Raw genomic sequence first — 18,425 nt, forward strand, 5'->3', positions numbered from 1 at the left:
TCAGCACAACTCAATACTCACGGAAAATATAGGGAAAACGTTTTGTTGATCCTCATGACCACACATTAACGAGTGTTTCATGTTCCCTCAATGAGGGCCATAGTTTCAGAAGGAATTCGGGGTCATTCAGCAGAGGCTGTTATTTAACCTGAATATACAGAAAATATCTGCTGCTAGTAAATAATGGAAATTTCCTTAGATCACTGCCAGAGCATGTTGTCTATAGACAGCATATAGAGCATACCCTCCTCTTTTTATATCCAAACGTACAGTCTTGTGGCAAGAAATACAAATGAGCTTTTAACTGTTATGTCTCTACATCGTTTGGTCATTGCATGGCAGAGCTATTTTCTAATTCATCTTGCCTAAGTACCTGGACTGCACAAATGAAATGATAATGAAAAATAATAAACAGAATGTGATTTGCTTTTTCTCCGTCAGGAAGTGGTGATTTATTTCATATCCGTGTTTCTTTTGAGCGATTTTTTTCCGAGGTACCCTGAATGCATCAGTAGATTAAGCAAAAGTGAAACCCAGAATGCTTCACTTGTTTCACAAAGATCAGTTTTCAAACTGAGGACAAGCTTTTTTTCCCCCCTGTTTGTAGGTGATCAGTCGCCTCAGAAGAAGCAGAAGAAAAAGAAAAAAAGAAGAACGTTGATTTGATTTTTAAAATCAAGAGGACAGAATATGAATTATCTGGTAAAAGATGGAAATAAATCCCCCAAAACTGCACATTCTCCAGGTGAGATGTACCAGATATACATGTTAGAGGACTCGTCACACATGATGGACCCGTAGTTGTATAATTGACAGTCATTAATTAACAGCAGTCCCAACAGGTGAGAATCACGGCTTGTTCAACCAGGGGGCAACCTGTTACCTGAACAGTGTCTTGCAGGTGTTGTTTATGACTGAAGGCTTCCACGCAGCAGTGAAAAAGTTCGTTATAATCCGACCTTAAATTTTATACTTTTAAAACTTTGTGGAGGCTCATTGAGGTCACTTCTCACCATCTCTGTCTTCTTTTAGGCATACTAGTGAATATCCTGACACTGAATGCGTTGATCGTCACCTGACAGACTTGTTTGAGGATTTAAAAGAAAACACAGCACACACGAAGATGATTACAGAGAAACTAGGCATCAGTAGAGGTGATGAGTGTGTCCTGCTGTATATATTTAATACGCTGTGTTTAATACGTTATAAAATTTAAAAAAAAAATTGTTGTGGATCCACAAAATTACAGTAATTAAATTAATATATCATTTATAGTAATATTAACCCCTATAATAATGCAAGAATAATGAATAAGTCTGCATTTTATAAATGAGTTACACATTTCTTTATTTCTTTCTGCTACCCCCCCCCCTCCACACACACACACACACACATTAGTGGATGTACAACATGATGCTGCGGAGTACTTTCAGAAGATTTTAAGTCTGACAAGTCAAACGGCATCGGAGGTGAGGAAAACTGCTAAATTGAGTATTATTATTACTGATAAATAAAACAAACTCTACTGTGTCTGTTTTTGTTCTTGCAGATCTTCCATGGACTGCTGACACATAAGACTGTATGTTCCACATGTGGTGAAGAGACTGAGTCAGATGTGGGATTTTTGCATCTTCCTCTTGCATTGGCGGATTCCTACTACTTTAAATATTTTAGTGTGGTAAGGATTTATCAACTCACATCATCTACTTTTTATAAAATGCACATTAAAGCAAGTAAATGGTATTGGTTGACTTTTTACATGTCTTCATTAATTCTATTCATTGCTTGATTTTTGGCTGTCTGTCACTGATGGTGCTCAAATTAGCTGAATGGACTTGAGAATTATTTCAGAGTGTCACATTTCAGCGGAGAAAACCGGATCTATTGTGACAAGTGTGATGCCAAATCTGACGCAACTACTGTAAGTAACGGGATTTCTTTGATTTCTCATTGACGCCATAGTGACAGTCAGCGTTAAATGACTATAAATGGAGGGGACTTGTGTTTTTATACAGGAATGTTTGATCAAGCATCTCCCTGAGGCCTTGATGCTACAGCTGAACAGGTTTAAGTTTGACTACAACAGCATGACGACCGTCAAAAATCACTGCACTGTACGCATTCCCTTCACTCTGCAGACACCAGAGGTATGGAAGGAGCGTGTTGTATTTTCATCGTAATATCTTTATTATCCACTCAGGGTCCTAAAACATTTTTTTTGCTGCTCTTAATCAGACTCAAACATATGAACTTTATGCGTTTGTGGACCATTTTGGCGATCTTACTGGTGGACATTACACCGCGACAATAAGGGTTGATGAGATGTGGCGTGAATTCGATGATTCAAATGTCACCTTGGTGAGATTGACAATTTAACGCACATTCAAAGTGGCTTCAAAGCCATTTAGTGGGTGTATATTACACTGGTAAATGTAAATAATAAAACGTGTGATGATTGGTTCTGCTTTTCATCATCAGCCTGATCCCCATCTGTGTCAAATGGATTCCTTCACGTGAGTTTCAGTCCTGTTTCAGTCCTGTACATCATTTCCTAATAAAGCATTTTGGCACAACAATATATGAAGCTGGATGCATAACAGGTCACATGCACACTTATTTACATGTGCATGTTTACAGAACACCAGAATGTCCCTTTGGGAAACACAAACTATACATTTACTGTATTTCACTGTGTTACGTTCTCTCCTCAGATCCTGCAATGCTTATCTTCTTTTTTACAGAAAAATCAATGGTAAATTGAGAAATATGTTCATTGTGTCCACTAATGTGTTGAGTAAAATTCAAAATGTTTTGCTCTCTGCTTTAATGCATTTTATTTTGTACCTGCTTTCCAGAATGCCCTGCTGATATCTGCTCTCAGGACAGTGTTTCTACTGGCGGAGGGTTCGGAGGAGTGGAGAGTGAATTCCAACCCGTTTGTGATGTAGAGGATCAGGGAGTCGGACGAGTTTCTGGCATCAAATCTGTCTGTTCGGATGGACAGGGACATCAGGAAATGATGGACTCAAATGGTAAGGTGGACAAGGAAGGAATAAATGAACAGAATGAAAGTGTGTTATTAGGAGAAACGATGATGATAGGAGAAATGAAGCTCTCGATAACATCTGTTCAAAAACATGGAGGCGATATTAGTTGTGAAGAACTTGAGCAACAGGTAGAGGTGAGAGGAGATGTTCAACTAGTTAAAGACCAAATCAGTAGCTAGAGTGTGCTTCTTAATTTCCCTTCGGGGATCAAACCAGTATATAAAATAAAAAAAAAAATAAAAAAAAAAAAAAATCAGAAGAGATGCTGAATATTTTATATCAGCGAGCAGCAAAAATTTGTCCAGGATAGACGGACCAAACAGCAAGAAAATAAGTGAGATGCCTAGAATTCAGTCAGAACAGGCAGTGAGATCTTCCCAAGACATCAAAATGTGTTTTCAATTTAAACAACAGGAGCTTCAGACCAATAAAGAGACAAAATTTAAAGAAAAATACAAAAAAACATCCTATGTATGACGTAAAAATGCAAGCAGATTTAGAGCATATAGTATAAAAAATAGAGACCGCCGTGTCCATTAGTGAAAATAAATAAGGAAAAGATTAACAGGTGAGAAATAATACGACGTAACGGGATCAGCTTGAGACTAAATATAAGATCATGTTTCATTCTGGTGAAATCAAGATTGTGTTTTCAATGTTAGATAGTTCCTTCAAATGTTATTTAGTAATAGTGCTCTTTTTTGTCACTTAAAGAATTTTTGGTTTCTGAAACGACTGCAATCGTCTTATCTACAGCGTCTTATTCGCTTTACAAGTTACGGTTGTTGCTGGAGTGTATCCCAGATGGCTAGGTGAGATGTGGGGTACACCCCAGACTAAACGCCAGTTTGGGACCACACGAAAGACAACAAACACATTTTGGTGTGACTAAATTTCACCGAAGGCATATAAATTCCACACAGAAAGGACTACAACCCTGAACTACTCCACTGTAATGTGATTATATGATCAATATCATGATTATTATTGTCTTTAGTTTTGTAAAATAAAGTATGGTTTTAATGACAAACTTTTCGGGGGGGGGGGCATTTGATGTTTCCTGTTTTAAACATGAAACATAAGATGTTTGATTTAAACCAACATTTAAATTAATTTAAATAACCCTAACTCACATGGTGTCTAAACATTCACGTTTTGTTCATGTTGTGCTGAAGCAATAAACTGTACAATATTTGATTTCAATTTATTGTTTTATAGTTCACATATTCACCTTTTTATTGTTCTGTAAGTACTTTGTATTTTAAGGTCATTTGCATTAGATTGTACTTCAAAAGTAACCAAGTAACGAACCCGTTAACGAAGCCTTTTAATATTTGACTCTCTGGTGGCATCTGGTGGTCAAGAGTATGAAGCGCAGCCTGAAGCTTCAGCTGGAAATGACGTCATGACGGTGCAGCTGCAGCGTTGAGTCACAGCTTCTGTTTCATATCCTGACAATCTGGAATCAAAAAATAAACAAATAGTGAATAAAAATAGTAAGATTTTTTTGTATGATATTTTTGTATTGTGGTGCACAGTGATGTTCAACAATGATGTACAAAAAACAAATAACAACTGCTAGGGGGCAATACACAAGAACGTTACATATTTTAAACAATTTGTGAGTTTTTAGTTTTTAACGCCTTTCTATTCTGTGAACAACTAATTAATTTTATATGTCACAATTATTATTATAAAAATGTGTAAACGCAGGTCTTTGCTTAATATATTTACATTTATGACCTCTTCGTGATAAACCATCGAATTGGGTACCAAAACAGTGACGTACCTAAACGTCACTTTCGACGTTGTTGATCACGTGACGGTGGTCAAACGAATCACGCCGACGCAGTGCTTCTGAAGCGAGTGTGGCAGTGTTGTACGCATGCGCAGGAGCGTCCGCTCCAAACACCGTCGCTACCGAAAGTTTTCCAACATGGCCGCCATCAGGACCGGGTTGACTCCGAGTCACCTCGCAACATGCTTGTTGAGAAAGACCGGGACGCTGAACCGAGGCTGTCATCCTGTGTCAGACATCTGGAGCCACGTAAGTGTTTACAGTAACACACCTGGTGCTCGATTCCGCTTTTTAAACGACACAAACAGCATTTTAGCTCCGGCGAATCCACTGGCCGCCTAGCATCCCTGCTGCGTGCTGCACATTGACTGTGTGACTTTGACATCCTTGTTAACTGAAGACGTCTTCTGTGTTTAACACACAGGCTGATATTAACATGGAAAATTAATTTAGAATCACTAAATGCGTGTCAAAAACTACCTTTAGGGTTTGATATAACTATATTGTTCACAAAACAACAGCAGGATTATCTTAGTAATGACTAGCTTTGTCAAATATGTAGTAAGATCTTAGCTGCATAGATTTCATGCATGTCCCTGTAGATATATATAATGTCTATTCTAAAATTTTATATGGTGTAATGTTTAAAAGTCACAAGATTCAAACAACAAATTACTTATAAAATGACAGTCATAGATTTGGTTTTGGCAGGTGAACCCACTGGGATTTCTTCCTATTCGTACATCAGTAATCATGTTAAGTTAATAATCATAGATAAACCATTTAAGAGAATCCTCCTGCATCTTATTTTGTTTGTGTAAACAAATGGCGTGATTAAGGTTTGTGTTGCTAGTTTATTATACGACTGAATGTTCCATTTGGAGCTAAATCTGTTCAGATTCAGACTGTATGTCTTCAGGTTGTTCTTCCGGATTTGCATTAGCTAACTAACTTATCGTGTGGTTTCAGCAGCGGTTGCTGCAGAGGTCGCTTCTGCACACAGTGTCAAAGAGCCACAGTCCTGTCGTCAGACCTTTTCTGTGCCACAGATATCGTGGGAAGTTCCTCTGGGTGAATGCGGTGGCAGTCAGGTACAACAGCTCACAGGTGAGGTGGAAGAACAATCTCTGGGTAAAACAACCTAAATGTAGGTCAATATGTTTCTATAGGCTTATTATTTTTGTGCCAGGAAAGTGAAAAATCATTATTCATGAGCCCTGTATTCACTTGTGTTGAAAACAAGCCTTCAGTGGCTTGTTTTAAAGCTTCATTTCGAAGTGCTTACAAATCAGGCTCCACCAAATTGGCTTGACTCGTGTAGAGAATTATTCTTCACTCCTGTACTATATTAATATTGATACACTTTTATTCCAGATTCCACCAGAGGATGGAACCATCACAGCTCCAGCGGCCCCCTTCTCTCTACCTGCTGACTCTACCCCTATCATCAGTCCCCCATTACCTCAACAGGTGATTGGAACCGCCTCTGAAATGAAAGATGAAATAGTTTCGGCCTTTGGTTACCATCTTACCTGAAGGATGTTGTTCATTATCATTGATTGTTTCAGATTCCAGCTGAAACGGTTCCCACGACAGCAGTGGAAACCTCAACATCTTTCCCTCTTCCGCTGGATTCCTCATCGGGGTTTGGGGTCACTGACCCCAGTCTTGTTTTAACACAGCCTGCCACTGAGCAGGTGGCTGATCTTGCACATTCTGCAGTGGAGGTTCTTCAGGCTGCAGCGACAGAACCGAGTTTAGTAGAGCTGGGACTGGCCGCCCACACGCCAGTGGGACTGATCCAGAACTGTTTAGAGTTCTTGCACGTGGATTTGGGTTTGCCCTGGTGGGGGGCTATTGTTGCAGGTAAATTAAACGACATTTTCTTGGAATCTTCAAGCAATGTTTCCCATATTTCATGTGTTTTCCTCATTCCTACCTCTTTCTTCTTCTCCTCGCACTCATGTAGGAACAGTCTTGGCTCGTTTGTTGATGTTTCCAATCACAGTGAAGAGCCAGAGGATGGCCGCGAAGATGAACAACATTCACCCCGAGATGCAAAAACTTAATGCAAAGTTGAATGAAGCCAAATATAGTGGAAACACATTTGAATGTAAAAGTTCATTCTTCTTTTTATTTGTATTTCTCATACTTGAACAAAACGTGCTTGTAATCGCTCATCCTGATGTTTTTATTCTATTCTACAGTTTCTAAAGCCTCCACTGACCTTACGTTGTTTCTAAAGAAGCACGATGTAAATCCTATCAAAAATTTTCTGATAACTTTGGCACAGGTCAGTTTGTCCCTATTCTGTTGTCCCTTTTCTATTGCATTGCATATGAAAGTATTTCTTTTGCATCAGTTGTTGATATTATGTTAGTCTTAAACATTTTGACCCATGTCGAGTAAAACCTGTACTGTTAATGAATGCTGTATAATACATGTAATATCTCCTTTTTCCCCATATCTTCAGGTACCAGTCTTCCTCTCCTTCTTCATTGGTCTGAGACAGATGGCCAATCTGCCGGTGCCCAGCTTACAGACAGGCGGGCTTTTCTGGTTTACAGACTTGACAATAGCGGATCCGTATTATATGATGCCTTTGATTGTCACTGGATCCATGTTTCTCCTCATCAGGGTCAGCTGCTCTCTACCTTACTTGTCAAAACGACATTTTATCCAAAAAAAAAAAAGCGATCAGTTTATTTGCTGTTATCATGCGAGTGTGTCTAGGATCGCTATGAGACAAGTAGACCTGTTATTCATCAAACAGTTAGTGAGCGATGAACTTATGTTATTGAGATTTATTAAAAGGAGTTGATTATTTTCATTCTAATCGCCATTATTGTTCTCTTTTTAATTTTAGTTGGGTGGAGATGCCGGTGTCAGAAACCCCAGCCTGCCAAGCCCGACAGTTATGGCCACCGGGATCAGTTTAATCATTCTCCCTTTCATCTTTAACTTCCCTACGGTCAGTTTGTCATTTGTGAAAGTCCGTTTTTGTTCCATTGGTCCACATTACTCTGAAAGAATACTTGCTAACAACAATACAGCATGAGCCTCCTAAAACCACAAATTTTTGCACATTAACAACAATTCTGATGTTGTCAATTAAAGGCGTTGTTTGTCTACTGGACGACCAATAACATCTGTTCCGTGGCTCAAGTCTCTCTACTCAAACATCCGCCGATCAGAGAGAAACTGAGGATCCCTGTGATCATCAAACACCCACCCTCCTCCAAGTCGGAATTTTCGGACTTCTTCAAAAACATGAAGAAAGGTTAGTTAGAACTACAGTAGGAATTACTGGATGGTTTAAATCATGGAGGGATCATCACTGATCACTTTGTACCTACCAGGCTGGAACAACATGAAGTTGGCTCAAGAACTGGAAGAAAGACAGAGGAGACTCAGTGGACATGCAAACCTCCAAGGTAAAGGTGGATTTCTGCCACTGCACATAAACAGCTGCCTGGAATGGGTTTCGTCAATGACAGAATTAAAAGCCAGATTAATAGTTTTAAAAACATGGTGGGATTATTTATGGCAAAACATGTCTGTCAGAATTACACAATGAGTGACGAGCACTAACAAACTGACATAGTGCGTAGGAATGAGGCATTAATGCACCAACTTGGTTGTTGGACATGATAATGTGTAGTTTAAGCCTTCTTTACATTTCAGTCGTGCGATGAATTGGAAGTCCTGCATGCGTGACTGAAGAATAATGCGCTAGTTTTAAAAAAACAGAATGTGAATTAAATTTCCTTTGCTTGTTATGTCATTAAAGCTGAACCTTAGAAGATTTGTCAAATGGCTTTTTACCTAAATACCATATTCAGATTGAGTTTTCTTGAAATGATTTTCAACATAATTTTAATTCATCTTTCAACCGCTACACCAGTTCTTGAGATGATTGTAAAGTTAACATCTTTCGGTGTTGTACTGTTTATTTTCATCACTCTCTTTGCACATGTTAAAGGTATGCTCTTCCTCTCTTCCAGCGGGTCCACTGAGGGAGACGTTCCCACATCCCATCAAGCGGCCAAACGCTCCGGCAGCCGCCAAGAAAAAAAAAAGACCTGACATGGAGCCATTTTGAATCTACAAAACAACAAAGTCGGTGTGCAACATACGAATCTACATTAAAACAAAACACGAGTCCATTCATGTTGTCAAGTCATTTTATTATAAATACATGTTTACAGCTCAGACCTCTTTTACAATCCAGTAATGAGGGAAAAAACAAGTTAATTTGTGTAAAAATAGCCCTTCACTACACCTTGCATCTGATATGATATATAAAAACTTTTATGAACTTTTATTCATTTACTGCTTCATTTCAGATGTGCTAATAATAATAATAATAATAATACAATATCTCTATCGTCAGCAGCTTTCAACATAACTTCATAATATCGTTTGTCACCTTGCGATAAAATCAAAAAGGCAAGAGGTGAAATCTGTTAAATAATTCTGTTAATACAGTACTCGTACAGTTCTGTAATACAAGGAGGTGTTCTCAGGGAGTGCATTTAAATGTTTGGTGAACGAGTGAAGTGGTGCCGATTAGCACTCGGCCGCCATCATTCATTCATTCGTTCATGAACGTCATAACCGGGTGAGGATTGGCAGATGGGTCGGCCAGCCGGGGGTTTTTGGGGGAGGCAGCGTTCGGCCACGATGCGTTCAGGTTCTGCACTTTTTGCACCGTCAAGTCTTCAAATATTACTCCGTCTTGTTGTCCATTTCAGTCAGAACAGAGAAGCACACCTTCTGAATTAACCGGCCCGATGCAGCTGGAAGAGGTGGAGAAGGGAGAAAAGTCGTTATGACCTCTTCGTCTGTTTTAACTATAATAATGTTTGTTAAATTTTTGATTTAGAGGGCCGAAACAAGTTTTATCAAATCGAACTCGACCAATTTGAAGAATATTATGTAACTACTAAGAAAGTGAATTACAAAATACCTTCAGTGATCAAGAGATTTAAAAATAGAAAAAAGGCCATAGCTCAATTCTGTTAACAGATATCTTTACATTTTATTTGAAAACTGTTGAATCCAAGATTTCTTTTCAGCAAGGAATTGTGAATTCACACAAGACGAGCTTAAAAATCTCAGATCGAACAGTTCCTGCCCTTTGACATCACTACAAATGTGCTTTTAACAAAATGAGTGGAATCTTGAGGGAATGACTTTCTCCTTACCGATGAATCTGCGGAGCCACAGCGGCCTCCTGGAGGCGGAAGTGTAGCAGCACAGGAAGTAGACGGGCACGCCCGAAAGGGCGATGCCGATGCCGATCAGCGAGTTGGTGGTGTCGCTGTAGAGGGGCACCACCACCAGGAAGATGGTCAGGATGCAGAAGATGATGGGGTAGAAGAGGCTGAGCTGAGGGAGGAAGAGCAGTGGTCTGAATCATCACATGAAACATCTAGAAACTTCACTACTTAACAGCATTTTTATGAGAAAATATGGACTAACTGAAGTAAATGCGTTACCTTTAGCGGTCTGTGTCTGTCTGGCTGCTTCCAGCGCAGATAAAGTTGCCCCAAAATGGATAAACCGACAAAGAACCAGTAGCTGAAGCTGTAATAATTGATCAGCTGGAAGACGTCTTCTACACACAGGTACACCAGAGCCATGATGCCCTGCAGACACAAAGACAACCATCATGCATCAGGGCCGAGACCGAGGGGAGGGTGCAATGGGTAGAAGATGAAACAAAAGATGGAGATGTGCGACTGACGTTGAAGAGCAAGGCAGGGATGGGGGTGTAGCGGTGGACGTGGATCATGCACAGGTAGTCGGGCAGGTGACCTTCTCTGGAGCCCACGAAGAAAAGCCTTCGGAGACACGAAAACGTTTTAGCGCGTCTGCGATGAGCAACGACGAGGATGAACGAAAAACAAACACACGGGTGTGATTGGCTCACCTGGACGACGCCAGGATGGAGGCGTTGAGTCCTCCGAAGCACGAGAGCGCCACGGCCAACGGGATGGTCCAGTTCATGACGCCGAACACCTTGTCTGCAAACGTCTTGGGGGGTGGGGGGGTGGGTGGGAATGGTGTCAAAAGCTGCACCAAACATAAAGTCATTGATCATCTGCAAACGTGTGAACTCACCACGGCCACGGCTTCGCTGTCCAGGATGGCGTTGATGGGGAGGATGGTGTAGTACGCCACGTTGGTCAGGATGTAGATCACCGTCACGATGGGCATGGAAATAGCGATGGCCAGCGGCAGATTCCTGCGGTTCACACAAACACAGGAGAGAAGTTAAGGTTCTGACACTCAGGAGGGTCTAGGTCAAGAGCATGTGGGGGGGTCGTTTGTCACTTAATCTGCCTGGGAATTCTGGGAGAGGCTTGTGATCCAATCACGTGCGGCTTTGCTTCATTTGATCGGTTGTCTTTGTGAATCACAAGGATAGCCTCAAACGCACCTCTACACATGCTTTTTTTAAAGAAAGCACTTTTTTTATTTTGCTCTCCTTCTGAGTGTCTTATTAAAAACTAGTTGTTTCCCGTCTTGGTAAATCTCTTTCTACTGAATAAATAAGCAATTTCTACGACTGACATGTGAATAAGGCCTTAGAGAACTAATATTTGTTATTTAATTATAGGCAGAGCTCTGAGACTCAGTTCAGTCAGGCAGTAGGAATGGGAATATTCATGTATTCTTATTAGGAGGGTTGCATTGTGACCTTTAACATCTTTGCTCTGTCCCGATCTGAACCCGGTTCTGAGTAAATTATTTGCTGTCTGGTGGGTTCCAAATCGTCAATGGTGTTTTGTCACACAGCTCACCTCTCGGGGTTCTTGATCTCCTCCGTGACAAAGTTGAGGGTGTCCCATCCGGAGTAGGAGAACAGAGCTGAGTAGAGAGCCAGAGCGATGTGTCCCGCGTCCTGAGAGGAGCCTTCAAACAGACCCTCGAAGTTCTGAGTGTGACCTGGAGAACGATCAAACAAGTAACGAAATGTAACTCAGTGTAATGGAAAGGGTTTGTTCAAAAATGTTTTCGTCAATGGTAAAATTGTGGGAAATGTAGTTTTTGGTAAAAGCACACTTTTGGCCTTTGGCCCCCGGGCCTTGAGTTTTGACACATGTGATTTAAAGTCACAAAATTAATCACGTGGGTGCGTGTATGTGTGTGTGTGTGTGTGTGTGTGTGTGTGCGGTAGCTTGTAGCACCTTGTCCGATCTTCACCAGGCCGGTGATGATGACTGCGATGAGGGCGATGACTTTGGCGTAGGTGAAGAAGTCCTGGACTCTGGTGCCCCACTTGACGTAGGCGCAGTTCACGAACGTCAGTAAACCTGGGGGGGGGGGGAGCAGCACAGACATGAACCCCCAGTGACTCATGGGTAAAGTCACCGTGTCAACCCTCTCACTGTGGACGGAGGGCCGGCCGGCGTGTTTCTGCGTGAGTACGAGCGATTTAAGGAAACGCTGCTGCTGACTCAAGCGGAGCGGTCAGTTGTTTTTCAGACGAGGAACAGCTGACTGCAGCACTTGCAGCCTCACACACACACACACACACACACACACACACATACACACACATATAGTAGCTACTAAGGACTGATCTGAAGTTTCTGCTGAAGGGAGTGGATGAGAAAAGCTCCAGACTGCCTCCTCCTCGTCACCTGACTTCACCTTCAGCAGCTTTGTTGTTCTTAGAAAACGTGTTTTTCCACTACTGTGACTTATCTCTGTCTGGTTATCAGCACATGACCCCACCCAAGTCCAATAAAAAATTTAAATATTATGGAAATTCTGCTTCAACATATTCTACATGAATCACATTTTTATTTTTATGATGTGGAGATAGAAACCAACATGAAAATCTTTCTCCTGACTCCTCAGGTTGTGAAATCGTACTGATTAAAATTCACCTGCAAATGAGCTGAGTCGGCAGATCTTATCAGAATTAACGTCTAGTTCACCGAATATCTGCGCTTATCTCTCCACACTGACCTCCAGATCAGCACGAGGCGTATAGAGGAGGTTAAAAAAACAGGCTTACATCATGATGGCCACCAGGGAAGAGGAACCCTTAATAAAACGATCGTCTTCCAGCACATTGACACTATACGGGATCACAAGCGAGTGTGTTCACAGCGGGAAACCGGGGTCAAACACACCGAGGCGAGGGATGGAGCAGCAGACTTTGCTGCACGGGAGGTGGAGGTTTGATATGTTGACAGGGAAAGGTTAGACGGGTGGGAGGTGTGAAATCAAGTTTTTGAAGGCAGGATGTCAAATAAGGTCCAGATGTAAGGTGGAATGAAGATCCTCAAAAAGTTTTTAGACATGTTAAATTTATCAAGTTGAGTCCTAAAAAAAAAGTCTATCTTTGGTTCCTTTTGTATAGTTAATGTTTGTGCGTCAAATTCCTGTCATTCAGAAAGTAACCCCCCCCCCCCCTCCTAGACTTCATCACCTCATAATTTCCCTTATTATTCAGACACATTTATAGAATCTCACTGAACGCATCACGGTTCTTTTTTTTACAGGAGGAGCAGAAAGGTCAGTGCGTTGGAAATATTTTAGTAGGTGTAGGTGTTCAGAGATGGTGACTCAGTGGTAATTACATTATAAAAACAAAGTGATGGAGTCAGTTTTGACTCAAAACTAACAAAACAAACCCATTAGTATGATTATGAAGTATAATTATGAAAATTATGAAACATATAATATTGTTTGGGCGACGCAAAGAATTTCCAAGAATAAAATCCCCAAGGGAATAAAAGTAATTCAATCCTTTTGCTGAGATCTCAGGTGCCTTCAGGTCAGAGTCTCCTGAGCAGGAAGGACTTTACCTCACGGCTATCAGCTCTCCAGGTCCTCCTCTGCTTATCGGGCCGTGGCACAAGTGTGTGTTCGAGCATGCGTGTGTGGGCGGGAAGATAAATGGCTAATGCATTATTGCAAATTATCTCTACGTAAGTATGATTTTTTTTTTTTAAAATTTAACAACAGGGTTCATCTGTGTCAGTTCCTCTTTGGCTTCTTGTCCGGTTGCCGGGGCGTTGGCCTTTCTCAGGTTCTAAATTGTTTCTTTCTCGCCGCGGGGGGGGTCGATATGTCTAGTGTAATTAATTCAGACGGTCTGTCTTAATCTCCCTCTGCGCCATTGTGTTTTTTGTTACCAGGGGAATCTGAGCTGCATCATGCAACATTATCTCTATGCTGACGACTCTGGTGTCTGATTTTATGTCTTTGAGTGGGAGGATCACACAAAGACATGTTTTAAGGGTCATTTACTTCCTCTTTAATCACATTTAAGCGAGTCTGTCGGCTGACGGCTGCTGTGGTGTCATCATTTTCACTTCTGTAGTCCACATCCCAGTCACATGCTTCACATACTTACATATACAAGCAGCGGCAAGCAGCCTGTTGGCCAAGTATGGGGCCACACAGGTGGGGAAGAGGGGCTGCATCATGTAGTTGGAGAAGGTGATGGATATGACGGCCTGGCTGGTGGGCTCGATGATCAGCAGCGACGTCCACAGGCGGATGAAAGCCAGGAAACCCCCGAAGGCCTCCAGGATGTAGGCGTAGGAGGCCCCCGACTTGGTGATGGTGGTGCCCAGCTCGGCGTAGCAAAGGGCGCCGAACACGGAGAAGATCCCTCCGACGGTCCACACCACCAGGGAGAGGCCGTAGGAGGCGCTGTGCATCAGGACGCCTTTGGGCGAGACGAAGATCCCCGAGCCGATCATGTTCCCCACGATCAGACACACCCCGTTCACCAGGGAGATCTCCTTCTTCAGCTTCATGGACTCGTCTGAGCCTTCAGATTTCAGAGACGGGGTGCCGCCGTTGGGCACCTCTTTTGTCGGAGCGGGGCTGTAGGACGCCATAGTTTTATGTTTGGGCTGTGTATAAATTAGGAAAAGCAGGTTCTTGGAACAAGATCAGTCAGGAGCGGAGAGTTTTGTCGCCTTGATGCGAGGTAGAAAACTTCAACTTTTCCTCCACTTATCTCTGATCATCTCCTTCCATCTGTGGATGAGAAACACACACAATCATATCAGCCATGTCGCTCACTGATCTGTCACGGCATGCATATAGAAAATACTTGTTTCCAAATGTGGTCAAACAAACAAAAGGAACAAACATGCAAAAATAAAATCACCACAAAAATGGGCGCGATGCTGCATTGGAGAGCAGTTTTTACAGATTGGAGAGCCATTAGGCCGCGCAGCAAATGGCCTTTTAAGGTTGAGTGTATTGACAGAGAGCGAGGCAGAGGAGCAAACACGCCACATGCCTGAAAACATCGGCTCATCATCAGTAACCAAACTGAAACACGACGGGTCGACTACAGGCGGACCAGGTGTCACCGTGACAAAGTTCATCACCCGGAGATGTAACGGTGAGACACACGCATGTAGATCACATGTGTAAAACTCAAGGCCCTGGGGGCCAAATGTGGCCCTCCAAATCATTTAATGTGGCCCGCGAGAGCATTTAAGGTCAGAGTGTCTTAAAATAAATAGGTCAAAAGTGTGCTTTGACCAAAAACTGCATTTCCCATAATACAGTTGTTAATCCCATTTTAAATCTGACAAAAACGTTTTGTACAAAGTTAATATCCTAACTTGTCTTTGATGTTATACTTGAATAGTTTTGATCCTGTAACTTGTAATAAAGTAATAAATTCAGAGTTATTTAACAATAAGGAGTAGTTACATTTATTTTACATTATATTGAGTTACATTTAGTTACATTTATTAGTTACATCTGGCCCTTTGAGGACAGAGATTACGCTAATGTGGCCCTCGGTGAAGATGAATTTGACCCCCTTGATTAGATTAGTAGATTAATGTTAATCTGTACTAATAGGGTTAAATTTGCTAATCAATCTCACACAAAATCACAAATAAAAATGATCAATTTAACCAGAACTCACATCCAGAGCCAAGATTGCAGATATATTAAATGTAATGTTTAAAAAAAAACTGGCAAAATTCTGGTTTCATTTCAATAAAATCTTCAGTTATATCGCTTTTAACTCCGATAACAGTCGACAATTCAACAATTCAAACACTAACAAATGTGTAATCTGGATTGTGAAAGCATTTCTTGATGAGCAGAGACTCAGACTGTCGTAACAACATAGAAAGAAAGAAGATCCATGTAGTAAAAATTGATTTTGAGATAGTAAGCAGACGACAGAAAGTCAAGAAATACAATCGAGTAAAGAAAAATGCCAGCCACTGATGTAATTAAAAGAGAGATAATCAAACAGAAACATAAAAGACAAATATGGGGTTCATGAAGCCTGTGTGGAGATGGAAGAGTTCAAATACCTTGAGGCAGCAGCAGATCGGCGGCACGTGGGTTTCTGAAGGGAGTTGCTGCAAAAGAGAGGAAGACAGAGGAGTGAGTCTTCCTGCGTATCATCAGATGTTTGTCACCGAAAGAGAGACGCCAGGAGTTTAACAAAAAAACAACAAAACAAAAGGGCAAGGTCCAAAAGCCACTGATAAGAAAGTCTTTATGAATGACTCAAGGTTGTTAGGCCTCATCTCATACTGTCAATGGAATCATTCATCTCCTTTTCAAAGGGGATTAGAATAACATTGATTAGAAAAGCATTGATTAGTGAAATTAGTATTTTACTAATCAAATACCAGTATTTCAACAGTTAAGAAAACAGTTTTCTTGACTGCTTCTGAGGATGAGCTGAATTATCTGACAGTAAAACAGATTAAATGTTATTACGCGCCTGATTAAAAGATTTATTTCCTCATAAAGTTCTGGATTTATTCCAGTGATGCATTTTGAGGCATAAGATTCAAACACAACAGTACACACGTGCAGTAAAATTAAGGATAATAAATGCTAGTAAACCTGAATGTAACTGGGTCACCTATACGATCACACACTTACTGGTTCACCTACGTCACACATCAGGTAAAGCAAAGTAGGCCAGCTTGTTTTGGGATGACTCACCTTCTCCAGCGGCCTCTGGTCTCCTCCTCAGTGTCCAAAAATGACAGCAAATAATCAGGAATCCTCCACCTATCAGCTTGTCTTTTCTCTGGATAACACAGACGTCCTCCTCTGTTTGCACGCTATGTTCTCTGATCTATTTCTGCTGGTGTTCTTGTGGCTTTATGTACTTTTGGTGTCTCACGCTTCACTACCAAGGAAACGACTCATGTGAGGGGAGGGAGGGGAGAGGAAAAGGGGGAGCTTAATTACCTCACTGTGTCTTCTGAGTGGATTTAGCTGTGATATGATGCTGCTGAAATTAAATTACACAACCAAGCAGTTTGCTTATCATAAGAGCAGGAGAATTAACGGTAGACCACTGATAAGACTCAAAAATAACAGCAAGGTCATTACTAACCATAATATGATAACATGTCTGAAATATAAAGATAGGAAAGTAAAGGAAATGCAAGTGGTTTCTTTGCTAAATACAAGAACAGAAGACAATAAAAGAAAACGAATGAAATCAAATTATGTAATTCATTTATATTTATTAATGTATTGCAGGGATGCTGCTATGTATAAATCTTTTGTTATTCACATCATTACTATTACTGTATTCATTGTATTATCAATATATTTTTAAATGTGCTTCACAATATATGTTACATGTCTTGTGTCATAAATAAGACCCTGGATTTAGATAGATAGATAGATAGATAGATAGATAGATAGATAGATAGATAGATAGATAGATAGATAGATAGATAGATAGATAGATAGATAGATAGATATATAGATAGATAGATAGATAGATAGATAGATAGATAGATAGATAGATAGATAGATAGATAGATAGATAGATACATACATACATACATACACACACACACACACACACACACACACACACACACACACACACACACACACACACACACACACACACACACACACACACACACACACACACACACACATACATACATACATACATACATACATACATACATACATACATAAAAACCGTGATAACAGCTCCCTCTTGTGGCCAGAACAAAGAAGTACTGTACAGAAAATGCCTAATATGTTCTATTCTTCTTCTTTTTATTTCCTTTTTGTGTTTGGATTCGATTTTCAATTTTAACAAATACAAGAACAACAATTCAAAGGGGGGAAAACAGTATTTTCCATTCTGTTCTATTCTATTCTATTCTATTCTATTCTATTCTATTCTATTCTATTCTATTCTATTCTATTCTATTCTATTCTATTCTAATACCTGCTAATGGTGCCCACAAGAGACAAAGGTTATAGTAAGAATAATGCTAAGATCGATAGATAGAATAGAATATAGTCTAATAAGGATAATTCATTTACAATGAGGGTATATCATCACTGACTGTATTTCTATATTGTATTGATCTTAATTATATCAGTGAAGCTGATCATCTGTTGAATAGCAGCTGCAATGACAAACGTCACATTAATTATCAGTCAGTGTGGGGTAAATCGGCTTCTTTGTTGTGTTTTTCCAGGCTGTGTATGTGAATGACATGACCTTTGACACCTGAGAAGAGCTGCTGTTCTGCCACTGAGGATGATTGATTGGTTTTCTGTCGGGTTTG

The 18,425-nt window shown here is 40.7% G+C and overlaps 3 protein-coding genes across 7 annotated transcripts; 2 read left to right on the top strand and 1 right to left on the bottom strand.

The window, feature by feature from the left end:
- Positions 1–561: 561 nt before the first annotated feature.
- On the top strand, positions 562–4,531 carry LOC137590655 (ubiquitin carboxyl-terminal hydrolase 12-like). 4 transcript variants are annotated; one of them, XM_068308361.1, is made up of 12 exons: positions 562–745; positions 834–942; positions 1,033–1,154; positions 1,399–1,469; positions 1,550–1,678; positions 1,826–1,921; positions 2,016–2,147; positions 2,236–2,358; positions 2,479–2,513; positions 2,712–2,752; positions 2,856–3,032; positions 4,412–4,531. In XM_068308361.1, the coding sequence occupies exons 1-12, from the start codon at positions 691–693 to the stop codon at positions 4,474–4,476; spliced, it is 1,155 nt and encodes a 384-aa protein (XP_068164462.1). In that variant the 5' UTR covers positions 562–690; the 3' UTR covers positions 4,477–4,531. The 4 variants fall into 4 exon arrangements, with proteins under 4 accessions (XP_068164462.1, XP_068164463.1, XP_068164460.1 ...); XM_068308362.1 differs by lacking the exon at positions 4,412–4,531 and adding an exon at positions 3,804–4,400; XM_068308359.1 differs by lacking the exon at positions 4,412–4,531 and having other exon boundaries at positions 2,856–4,400.
- A 432-nt stretch (positions 4,532–4,963) lies between these two features.
- oxa1l (OXA1L mitochondrial inner membrane protein) lies at positions 4,964–9,011 on the top strand. Of its 2 annotated transcripts, none has more exons than XM_068308105.1 (11): positions 4,964–5,094; positions 5,815–5,952; positions 6,220–6,315; positions 6,414–6,711; positions 6,815–6,958; positions 7,053–7,138; positions 7,319–7,483; positions 7,712–7,816; positions 7,963–8,125; positions 8,205–8,279; positions 8,850–9,011. In XM_068308105.1, the coding sequence occupies exons 1-11, from the start codon at positions 4,984–4,986 to the stop codon at positions 8,945–8,947; spliced, it is 1,479 nt and encodes a 492-aa protein (XP_068164206.1). In that variant the 5' UTR covers positions 4,964–4,983; the 3' UTR covers positions 8,948–9,011. The 2 variants fall into 2 exon arrangements, with proteins under 2 accessions (XP_068164206.1, XP_068164207.1); XM_068308106.1 differs by having other exon boundaries at positions 4,967–5,094; positions 5,818–5,952.
- Positions 9,012–9,024: 13 nt separating this feature from the next.
- slc7a7 (solute carrier family 7 member 7) lies at positions 9,025–16,992 on the bottom strand. The gene is made up of 11 exons (XM_068308104.1): positions 16,816–16,992; positions 16,170–16,217; positions 14,225–14,859; positions 12,042–12,167; positions 11,655–11,799; positions 10,972–11,095; positions 10,781–10,884; positions 10,595–10,691; positions 10,347–10,496; positions 10,053–10,236; positions 9,025–9,644 (listed from the first exon to the last, which is right to left on the bottom strand). The coding sequence occupies exons 3-11, from the start codon at positions 14,715–14,717 to the stop codon at positions 9,574–9,576; spliced, it is 1,494 nt and encodes a 497-aa protein (XP_068164205.1). The 5' UTR covers positions 14,718–14,859; positions 16,170–16,217; positions 16,816–16,992; the 3' UTR covers positions 9,025–9,573.
- Positions 16,993–18,425: the final 1,433 nt, after the last annotated feature.

The sequence above is a fragment of the Antennarius striatus genome, chromosome 23 (genome assembly GCF_040054535.1).
Source record: "Antennarius striatus isolate MH-2024 chromosome 23, ASM4005453v1, whole genome shotgun sequence".
Taxonomy (NCBI): Eukaryota; Metazoa; Chordata; class Actinopteri; order Lophiiformes; family Antennariidae; genus Antennarius; species Antennarius striatus.

Coding starts and splice junctions, on each gene's coding strand:
- LOC137590655 (XM_068308359.1), top strand. CDS start 691: ATGAATTATCTGGTAAAAGATGGAAATAAATCCCCCAAAACTGCACAT. Junction 1,470..1,549: donor CAAGTCAAACGGCATCGGAG/GTGAGGAAAACT, acceptor TTGTTCTTGCAG/ATCTTCCATGGACTGCTGAC. Junction 2,359..2,478: donor ATGATTCAAATGTCACCTTG/GTGAGATTGACA, acceptor TTTCATCATCAG/CCTGATCCCCATCTGTGTCA.
- oxa1l (XM_068308105.1), top strand. CDS start 4,984: ATGGCCGCCATCAGGACCGGGTTGACTCCGAGTCACCTCGCAACATGC. Junction 5,095..5,814: donor TGTCAGACATCTGGAGCCAC/GTAAGTGTTTAC, acceptor GTGTGGTTTCAG/CAGCGGTTGCTGCAGAGGTC. Junction 6,316..6,413: donor GTCCCCCATTACCTCAACAG/GTGATTGGAACC, acceptor TGATTGTTTCAG/ATTCCAGCTGAAACGGTTCC.
- slc7a7 (XM_068308104.1), bottom strand. CDS start 14,717: ATGGCGTCCTACAGCCCCGCTCCGACAAAAGAGGTGCCCAACGGCGGC. Junction 12,168..14,224: donor GCTTGCCGCTGCTTGTATAT/GTAAGTATGTGA, acceptor CCCCCCCCCCAG/GTTTACTGACGTTCGTGAAC. Junction 10,497..10,594: donor TCCCTGCCTTGCTCTTCAAC/GTCAGTCGCACA, acceptor TTGTGTCTGCAG/GGCATCATGGCTCTGGTGTA.